General features: G+C 59.6%; 1 protein-coding gene across 7 annotated transcripts; it reads right to left on the bottom strand.

Annotated features, from left to right (window-relative positions):
• Positions 1–909: 909 nt before the first annotated feature.
• MYADM (myeloid associated differentiation marker) lies at positions 910–9,937 on the bottom strand. 7 transcript variants are annotated; one of them, XM_070498403.1, is made up of 6 exons: positions 9,279–9,416; positions 8,448–8,612; positions 7,967–8,092; positions 6,167–6,272; positions 5,370–5,445; positions 910–3,261 (listed from the first exon to the last, which is right to left on the bottom strand). In XM_070498403.1, the coding sequence occupies exon 6, from the start codon at positions 3,257–3,259 to the stop codon at positions 2,291–2,293; it is 969 nt and encodes a 322-aa protein (XP_070354504.1). In that variant the 5' UTR covers positions 3,260–3,261; positions 5,370–5,445; positions 6,167–6,272; positions 7,967–8,092; positions 8,448–8,612; positions 9,279–9,416; the 3' UTR covers positions 910–2,290. The 7 variants fall into 7 exon arrangements, with proteins under 7 accessions (XP_070354504.1, XP_070354500.1, XP_070354505.1 ...); XM_070498399.1 differs by lacking the exon at positions 6,167–6,272; XM_070498404.1 differs by lacking the exon at positions 7,967–8,092.
• Between the last annotated feature and the right edge of the window lie 482 nt (positions 9,938–10,419).

Below are 10,419 nucleotides of genomic sequence, written 5' to 3'. Positions count from 1 at the left end.
TTCTGGTTAGCCCTTGCCCCTCTTCCGGAGGGACCGTTCCCTCCCTTACAATCTCTTCCCGATTGCTTTTGCGGGTGTAGGTGCAGGAAATGGGTTGCACGATGCTGGGATTTCCCAGGGGTTATGTCTTTATGTATTTGTGATTCTCCTCAGGCTGGAGCAGGATGACCGTCGGTGGGACAGCGAGATTCGTTATGGGAGTAATTCGTTTGCTCTTTACCGAGGTCTTCTATGCAGCAGGGGTGTCAGGGAGCTGAGAGTGGGATCGTAGGCAGGGTCAGATCCTGAAGGCCTTGAATGCCAGACTGGTATTACCTATAGCCAGGGTGGAGTGGGGTGTGGAAAGATTTGAACAGGGGAGGGCGTGTCAGCCCTGGATGTTGGAAGCATCCCCCTGGGGCCAGGGCGGGCTGGAGGTAAGGATGCTCAAGGAGGTGACTGGGGCAATAACTGAGGTGAAACAAAATGAAACCTGAGCTGTGTCAGGAACCTGGAGAATGGGGACAGATATAAACAGTATTCAGGAGAAAGAATAGACAGTGTTTGATGAGCGACTGGCTGACAGAGAGGAGACTGACAGACCAAGTGCCCGGGCTCTTAGCCCTGAGAGGTTATTACTGAGATGGGGAACCTTGAGGAGTTGATTTTGGAGTAAAGATGCTGTGCTCAGATTGGGACATTGTGTTTCTGAGGTGCTCGTGGGACTCCAAGGAGGGAGAAATCTTGTTCATTTCTGTCCTAACTACTTCTCCTGGTTTGACAGAGTAATTTGGAAGATGCAGACTCAGTTAGTATTTTCTGATGAGGCCAGAGTTGTCTTGGCCCCAGTTCTGCTTCTCCTACCAGACCCAGGAATCTGGACGTTGCTGTCTCTCCTGGAGCCCTCCCCAATAATAAAGCAAGCGCAAGTCTTTCTTTTATCTTTATATTAAGGTAAAAAAAAAAATGAACATTATGGATGTGGGACTGGGGGAGGGGACAAGGCTCTATGATTGGCAGCAGGGGCTGATGGAAACCAGAAGCTCCAGGGAATTAAAAAAAAATAAAATATATATTTATACATTTATATATCACGTTATGTTTGTGAGTCCCAGAAAAGCATGAAGCAGCAGCAGGAAGCAACTAGCACACAGAAACACACGTGTGTGTGCACCACACACTCGAGCAATACAATTCTCTGGCTATGGCAGCAGCAATCCCCACCCACCCAACCCTCCAACCCACCCCCCCAAAAAAAAATTGAAAAGAAACGTCCCCTTTAAGAATAGAGCTACCCAATAATTTTTGCCCTTGCGACCAGGAAAAAGAAAAGAAAAATACCCAGGCTAACACTGCCTGTAAGGCTGGCAGTGGCCATTTTCTTCTCCTCCCTGCCAAGGCAGGGCATGCTATTTTTAACACTGAGGCTGGAGGGCGACATGACTGCCTCTCCCTCTAATACTTCAGACCATTGTCTCAAGACAATGCAGTTCTTCTTCGCCAGCTCCTTTTTGATACCTAGAGGGTAGCTGGAATGGAAGGTATCCACCCTTTACTTTTAAGATGGCCTCTAGGCAGTGGGTTTTTAGTAAGCGTCGCAAAAATTCTGGAGCCAATCTCAAGGGGAGGCTGAGCACCAGGCGAGGCCTAGGGACCCAGGGTCTGTGCTTTAAGCCTCTACCCACTAGAGGAAATGATTGACCTCGAGAGATTTTTTTTTTTTAACTTAAAGGGGAGGTGCAGTGTGCACCCCCCTCCACCGGGAGAATGGGGCCCAAACCCTAGCTTCCCACCCCCACCCCTCAAACACAGACACAAACACACACCGACTAAGGCACAGCCAGGGCGGGCAGGCATGCTTTGGCAATGAGGCCCCTCGGGAGGCCCAGGGTATGAACAGCTGTGAAGAGGGGTGTGTGGGATGTGGAGCTCAGCACCTTTGGAGGTGGGGCAAGAGAAGAAAGAAGTCTCAGGGCTCCCGAGGAAAACGGGCAGAAGGAAAATGGGAAGAGGTGGTGAGGAAGCACGCACATGAGAAAACCAACAGGATGCCCGGAAAAGAGCCGAAAAGCAGGACAGGTAGAAAGGAAGACAGCAAAAAAAGAGGCCAACAGGAGGCAAAACAGGATGTGGGCAACCAAACAAAGCAGGAAGGAAAAGAGATGGCAACCTGGAAGGGAGAGAGGGAGGGAAGGAAACAGAAAAGAGAGCGAGATGAACTGACGAGGAAATGAGCAGGGTGAGAAAGCATGGAGCCAGGAACCGGGCATCATGGGAGAGAACAGGGTATCAGGAGCCCCAGGTCAGAGCCTCAGACCCTGACAAAAACCAGGCGGGCCGAGTACACCAGGTCGGCCACATAGGCCAGCAGGTTGATGGCCGTCAAGATGGCCACGGCCAGGCGGCGGTCCCAATCGCACACATAGTGGGCGTGGCTGGTGCTGCAGCCGTGCTCCTTCGACCGCTGGGGCTGGCCACCATACTTCTCATCGAACTGGTAGAGTGGCCAGAGGACAAGAGCAGTGGCGTAGAGGAGGACGGAGAGCAGGGCCAGCCCCGACAGGAAGCTGGGGAAGGGGATGGGCAGCATGTTGGTGCAGTCGCCCAGGTTCAGCAGGATGGCCACGGCCGCCAGGATGAAGCAGATGGCATACACGGCCACGCACCACTCCAGGGCCGGCTTGTGCTGGTACAGCTGGGTGCTGCTGATGAAGGCGAAGATGATGCAGGCCACGAAGGTCTCCAGCACCTTGAGCAGCCCTGGCACCGTGGCCATGTAGCCGGTGATCTCGCCGGGCCGGGCCCGGGTCCAGGCCACTTCGGTGGCGTAAGCCACGCAGGCAATGCAGGAGAAGGCGGTGGCGGCGATTGCGTGGTCCCGGGAGCGGCCGTGAGGTAAGAACTGGACGTAGGTGGTGGGGTAGATGATGGAAGACGAGAGGCAGAAGAGGGCAGCATAGCAGGCAAAGGTGATGGGGAAGTTGCGCCAGGAGAGGGGGAAGCGGGCCTGGAGCCCGGCTAACTCCACGATGAGGATGATGAGGGTCACGGCAAAGCAGAAGCACCAGGTGAACATGGACCAGTTACCCATGGGTCCCGTCCAGGCGCCCACACTGGCCACCAGCGAGAAGGCCACACAGGTGGAGACCAGCTGCAGCAGGCGCAGGAGGCCCAGGGGCTGGGTCAGTGCCCGAGGGGACCCCACAATGGTTGAGGAACCCAGGCCTGAGGATGACGTGGTGGTGGTCGTGATGGTCGTGCGGGTTACTGTAACCGGCATGGCTGGGGAGGGGAAAGAAAGTGCCCTAAGAAGGTTCCAAACCCGGGGATCCAGGCCCCCAGCCCTTGCCTCCCCCTGGGGATGAAGGAACATGGGGGGGACCCAGGATGTGGGCCTTTCTGTTTTCAAATTGACAGTCCCAGGCCTACACGGATGAGTTGGTCACCCAGGTCCCAGCCCCCTCCTCCCTCTGGACTCAGGTTTCCCACCTCCCATGTCCGAAGCTAGGAATCTAGGCCCCAATCTCTCTCCTTTCCAAGACACTCCTTTCTTCCCTCCGCAACCCACCTACTATAAAACCACATACTTTTCTTCCTACTCTAGACACTCAGAGCTGCCCTCCATTCCCCAGGGTCTCAGCAACCCAGCCACTCAAGACTCTGCTCTAAAGCGTCCCTCTCCCCAGCCTGCCCCCACTGCCCCTGTCGAACAAGAGGCCCTGTCTTCATGAGCTCTTAAAAGCCCATCTCTCAGGGGGCCAGCCCCGTGGTCGAGTGGTTAAATTCGGGCGTTCTGCTTCAGCGGCCCGCATTCTGCTTCAGCGGCCCAGGGTTCCCCAGTTCAGATCCTGGGCGCCAACCTACACACCATTCATCGGGCCATGCTGTGGCAGCATCCATCACAGAAGAACTAGAATGACTTACAACTAGGATATACAACTATGTACTGGGACTTTGGGGAGGAAAAAAAAAAAAGAGGAAGATTGGTAACAGACGTTAGCTCAGGACCAATCTTCCTCACCAAAAAAAAAGAAAGAAGAGAGAGAGAAAGCTTTCAACATTAAAACAACCAAACAAACAAAAAAATCCCATCTCTCTACTTCCTCTGTTGCAGTACCCAGGGCTCTGCCTCCAAGCCCCTGGGACCCCCTCCCTCACCTAATAGGCCTAGGCATTTCTAACCTACAAACATTCAAGACCCCAACCTCCACATGCGTATGTTCTCAGGGACCACATCTGATCTGAGCTTCCAACTTCCCAATCTGTCTCCTCTCACGGAGCAGGTGTCCGCTCCCAGCTCCTGGAAGACCAGGAGCTTCCCCTCCCTTCTGGAAGCGGGCCTTACCTCTCGGCGGCACCCCCCTCCCATGCCCACCCTCCCACCTCAGAGACAGGAGCCTTCGTTCTCAGTCTACCTCCACCTGGGATTTACGTCTTTAGTACTCCACCCCACGGGAAGCTGAGCTTCCTCCTGACTATCCCGCTCCTCCACATGGGGTCCAGCGCCCCTCAGGAACCCAGCCAGCTAGTTCTCCAACTTCCAGGAAAGTCAGCTCCCCAGCTGGACTGTGCAGTGCCCAGGCCCTTTGCACTGAAATCTCTGGGCCTCTCCTGCTCCGTTAAACAGCTTCAGACCTCAGGACTCCGGCCGGGCCCTCAGCCCTGAGCACGCCAGACACCTATACTCTGAAAAATCAACTTCTTTCTTCCGTCCCTCCGAGACCTTTTTGTCCTAAAGACATTTAGGAATCCAGGGCCCAGCCTCGATTCCTGACCAGGTGTCCAGATCGTGCCTCAGGCCCTAAAATGTCTCATCTCTCAGCTGCTGCCCTTCAACAGCTCAAAAGGCCTCACTCAGCCACAAGGAAACAAAACTTCCTCCTTCTAGTGTGGGACACAGAGGAGGGCAGTCTAACAGGCTTTGAGCTCCTCTGGGGCCCACCATACCCGAACAATAGCTCCCTGAGCACACAGGAGTCCAGTTTCCAGACACATTTCTTCCTCAGATGCACAGGTGTCTGGGCCTCTCCTTGGAACCTAAGCTTCCAGGTCCTTCTCTCAGGATCCAGGAGTCCAGGCCTCTAGTCCCCTCCTCCCTCTGACCCAGGAGTCCAGGCCCCCAGCCCCTCCTCTCTCAGACCTGGGAGTTCAGGCCCCCAGCCCCTCCTCCCTCAGACCCAGGGGTCCAGGCCCCCAGCCCCTCCTCCCTCAGACCTGGGATTCCGGGCCCCCAGCCCCTCCTCCCTCAGACCCAGGGGTCCAGGCCCCCAGCCTCTCCTCCTCAGACCTGGGATTCCGGGCCCCCAGCCCGTCCTCCCCCAGACCCAGGGGTCCGGACCCACAAGCCCTCCTCCCTCAGACCTGGGAGTCCTGGCCTCCAGCCCACTCACCAGCGGTCTTAGCTGAAGACCCCGATGGAGAAAGGTCCGGCTCTGGAGGCGGATGAGGTCAGACACCTGGAAAAGGCTAGTCAGAGCACGGGGAGGAAGAGAGAACGTCAGCGTCCAGCTCAGACTTGCCTCTGTCCTCCCGGGGCCCAGGAGACGAGCCGGCCCGCCAGGGGCTCGCCCAGAACACCCGCTGAGGCTCTGCAGCCCGGGCGCGACTCCCAGCCCGGACCTAGGGTGGGGTCTGGCCACGAGCCCCGGAGGGGTCCGGGAGGTGACCCCAGGGAAGCCACGCCCCCTCCCCCTCCTTCCCCAAACAGCTGGGGCGGGAAGGGAGCGACCCGGACGGAAGGGCACGCCCCGCGGGCCGGCGTGGGCGTGGGGGAGCCTAACCCTGCCCGGGTCGCGAGGGCCGCGGGCTGCGGGCCGCCGGGCGGGCGGACCCTGGGCGGTGGCTGCGGGGGCGGGCGGCCCCGGCCGGCGCCGCGTCTCCGGGCCTTATAAGGACTTCAAGTCGGTGCAGCCATCTGGAATGTGACGGGGACCGGGAGGCGGTGCCGGGACCCCCGCCCCGCGCCGGCCTCCAGGATGGCCCGCCCCGATGGTGGATTTCAGGGGGTGGGGCGGGGGTTGGGAACTGGGACTCCAGGTCCTAGGAGGGGAGGCCTGGAAGTCAGAGTTTCTGAGACCTTCAAAATGTGAGTTCTGGGTCGCTATAAGGATGGTCTGGGAGACTGGAACCCCTCAAGAGGGTCTCTAAGAGCAGAGTGGCTGGGAACCGCCTCGCGGGCGCCCCTTGCCTGGAGCCCGGAAACTGCGCAGCGTATTGGAATCCGGTCCAGACGTAAGGAGCCACACCTCCCACCACCTCCAGCAAGGCAGGTCTCTCCGCCAGGACTGCGCCACCTGGGAGGTGTTACGGCGGAGTCGGCCACCTCCTCCTTCCCCCCACGCCCCTCCAGAACCCGTTAGGAGGAAGTGGAGGCTGGCCCAGGAGGAGGAGGGCGGGGCAGAGCTCCTGAGGTCTCCCGCGGAAGGTGCGTTCGCGCTGAGACCCCGACGGGAGGGGTCCATCGCCACCCTCAGGGACCTCAGCCGTCGCCTGAGGTCAGAGCTCAGGAATGCACTACCAAGGACCAGAAGAGGGAGAAGAAACACCCCTTTGGCTTCTTCGCGAGGCTCAGGACTCCTGGCCACGCCCCAGTCCTCTCCCCACCTCTCTCCGAACGCCATACCCTATTTCTAAACGGACTCAGAATCGCGCCTCTGAAACTCAGCCTCTGCTGTCAACACCCAGGGACGCTGGACTCAGCCTTGCCCTCTCTCGGTCTTAGGACATCCGCTTCCCAGCTCCCTCCTCACTTTGGGACGACAGCTGCTGGATCTCAGTCCCCGGCCTTTCAGAGTCCAAAGTTCGGATTTTGTCCCCTGCATGGGGACGAGGTCAGTAATTCTGAACCTCAGCCACTCTCTTTCCCAAACCCAGGACTCCCTGCTCCAAGCTCCTCCCCTCCTGAGGACCTTGATTCCAACCCCATTCAACCCAGACACATAGGAGACCCCATCCCTCTGTGCCCTCAGACCCAGGAGTCCAGGCCCCCAGCCCCTCCTCCTTCAGACCCAGAAGTCCAGGCCCACAGCCCCTCCTCCCTCAGACCCAGGGGTCCAGGCCCCCAGCCCCTCCTCCCTCAGACCCGGGAGTCCAGGCCCCCAGCCCCTCCTCCCTCAGATCCAGGGGTCCAGGCCCCCAGCCCCTCCTCCCTCAGACCCGGGAGTCCAGGCCCCCAGCCCCTCCTCCCTCAGATCCAGGGGTCCAGGCCCCAGCCCCTCCTCCCTCAGACCCAGGAGTCCAGGTCCCAGACCCTCCTCCATCAGGCCAGGAGTCCAGGCCTCCAGCCCCTCCTCCCTCAGACCCAGGAATCCAGGCCCCCAGCCCCTCCTCCCTCAGACCCAGGAGTCCAGGCCCCCAGCCCCTCCTCCCTCAGACCCAGGAGTCCAGGCCCCCCGCCCCTCCTCCCTCAGACCCAGGAGTCCAGGTCCCAGACCCTCCTCCATCAGGCCAGGAGTCCAGGCCTCCAGCCCCTCCTCCCTCAGACCCAGGAATCCAGGCCTCCAGCCCCTCCTCCCTCAGACCCAGGAGTCCAGGTCCCAGACCCTCCTCCCTCAGACCCAGGAGTCCAGGCCCCAGCCCCTCCTCCATCAGACCCAGGAGTCCAGGTCCCAGACCCTCCTCCATCAGGCCAGGAGTCCAGGCCTCTAGCCCCCTCCTCCCTCCTCAGACCCAGGAATCCAGGACCGCAGTCTCCTGGTCCATCAGACCAGAAGTCCAAGCACCTAGTCCCTTCCTCTCTCAGACCCAAGAATCCGAGTCCCCAGTCTCCTCCCTGAGACCCCGCAGTCTGGGCACCCAACCCCTCTTCTTTCAGATGTATGACTTGTATGAGTCCAGGTCCCCAGCCCTTTCCTTTCCAGAACCTGAGTCCTGGCCTAGATCCGGTCTTTCTAGGGACTCAGATAGTCTGAATCCTAGTTCATTCATCCTTCTGCACCCAAGAATCTTGGACCGCTGCTCCCACCCCCTGGGGTCCCCGCAGCCTCACCTCACGGGCTTGTGGTGGCTGCGGCTGAAGCAGAGGCGACAGCTGCGGACTGGAAGGGTCTGAGGCCTGGGTGGGGTTGGCGGGCTGGAGAGTGAGTGCGGGCGGGGCCGGGGGCGGGGCTGGAGACTGGGCGAGAGCGCCAGACTCAGCCTGGGGAAGGGACACCCCCGGAGCCAGGGCTATCCCAGCCCCGCCCCGAGGGCGGGGACAAGGAAAGACCACGCCCCCGAGCGATAAATATACGGCGGCCCTCGCGCCCCTCCAGTGGAGGGGGTGGAGGACTGAGGTCACTGTTGCCGTGGTGACAAAACAGGAAGACACAACAGCTGGCGGAGTGGGGGCTCCTGGGGGTTGCCCTCCCCGACACAGCCCTAACGAAGTCTCTAGGGGAGGCCCGGGAAGGCCGCTGCCGTGGCAACCCGCCTGTTTAGAATTTGTTTAGCACGGAGCCCCCCAGCCCAGGTCCCCACCCCAGTCTCACCTCACTCAATTCTCCCTCTCCCTTCCTTCCCCCTCCGTCCCCTTCTGCTCCAGCCCCCTCTTCCAGGATGGATGAAACCTTGGACATCTGGGTCGCAGCGGGTTGGGGGAATCGGGCCTTTCAGTTCATGGGGTCTGTGGGCTAGGGTCTCTGTCTCCTGGGTCCCTGAAAGAGGAAGGAGTTGAAGGTGGTGATCCCTAGGCTTTAAGAGCCTTCTGAGCTGAGGTCCGGGACTCCTGAGTTCCCTAATCCTTATTTACACTGGGACTCGCGGTGTAAGGGACTGGGTGACCGGACCCCTGGGCCCCAGATGTCAGGGTGGATGGAGGCAGGGGAAGAGGGCGAGGGTAGCAGTATTCCTGGGATCTAGGGCAGTAGGAGCTGGGGGCACGGACTCCCGGGTTCCACATGACGCCTAGGCTGGGGGCCCAGATCTTGGCTCAAAAAGCAATCAGAGCTCAGACTCCTGGGTTTTCAGAGCAGATGTGGTTGGAAGCCGAGCCTCCTAGGTCTGGAAGGGAGAGATATTTTTGGCCTGTATTCCTGGCTCCTGGATAAAGGGAGGGGCTCAGAAGCCGAATGAGGACGGGGCTGGGGGCTGGGGGCGCCAGATTCCTGCAAGAGGGGAGGGGCCCAAGGGGCCGGTTTGCCCGGGCCCCAGAGCAGGGAGGGGCTGCGGGGTCCTTTTTTAAGGGCGGCTCTGGGGCCCTGAAACGGATTGATAAAGCCAAGAAGCAAGCGGAAGCTGAAGGTGGGGATGCCGGGCCCGGGGTCGGAGCCGGGCGGGGACCGGGACGCCTGGGTCCCTCCCTGCTGGCCGTGCTCACTCACCGCGCTCTGCAGTCGTCCCTGGCGCGGCCTTGCTCGCCGCGGCGGCTGGGCGGGGCCTGCTGGCGGCTGCGGATGCTTCCCGAAGCTGAGCTAACGGCGCACTGCCTCCGCTGCTGCCGCTGGGTGCCTTCCAGGCCGACAACTGAGGAGGCTTTGAGGCCGAGCCCCGGGGTGGAAGCCGCGCGAGTCGCCCAGGGAGGGGTCCGAAGGGGTCCGGGAGCTCTGTATACCCGGCTGCGTGCCCTGCAGAGGAAGGAGGGGCTGGAGAGGGGCCCTGGACGCTCTGTGCTCTGCAGAAGTGGGGGGTAGGGGTAGGGGTGGGGGTGGGAGGGATGTGGAGCGTGTATGCCCACTTTTGTGTCCCTGCAAAGGGGGTAGGCGCAGATCCTCTTTGCCATTCTGTGCCCTGCAGAGAAGGGGTCTCAAGGAGCCCCGCATCAGGACCCATAGCGAGTCAAGACATGGTATTAATTGGAGGTCCCCAGGTTCTATTCACACACCTCCTTGGACCCCAGTGTAGCCGCATCTCTTCCCGCCTTCCTTCCCAAATCATTCTCTCTCTTCGCCGGACCCTCTAGTCGCACACCTGAGATACCCCAAATAGTCCAGGGGCGGCCTTCACTCACACAGCTTTCTATGTTGTGCTCCCTGGTGGAAGCGTTCCCCCCCCCGTTAGGCGCTAAAACCACAAACCAGCAGAGTTCAGGGTAGCAGGAACAGGAAGCAAACATTTAAAGAGTGAGTCATCGGGTGTGACCTGGAGAAGTGACACCGTGTGGTTCCCGGGTCTGTATAATCTGTGATCTCGTATGTGCCTACTGGTTCAGAGTGTTTACTCATCCTGTAGGGCCCTGCTCCGACCCCAAAGATGTCCTCTCCAACATGGCACTGTAACCCAGTCTCAAACAGGCCCTGCCTCTGTTCTGTGAGGCTGGCTACGTTGGGGTGATGGGGTACATGGACCTGCCCACTGACTTCCTAATACTGTTTCTTAATCAGAAGTAATATTGTGTGGGTTAACGGGTCGGTGAATAGGACCATTCAGTGCATGCACAGATGCGGCTGTTGGCAGGAGGACGAAAGGGAAGGGAAGCGAGTAACAACCCAGAGTTAATTATTTCAAGGAGGAAACAGTCGTTGC

This window comes from Equus asinus, chromosome 26, assembly GCF_041296235.1.
Source record: "Equus asinus isolate D_3611 breed Donkey chromosome 26, EquAss-T2T_v2, whole genome shotgun sequence".
NCBI lineage: Eukaryota > Metazoa > Chordata > Mammalia > Perissodactyla > Equidae > Equus > Equus asinus.
This window is presented reverse-complemented; position numbering and strand designations above follow the sequence as displayed.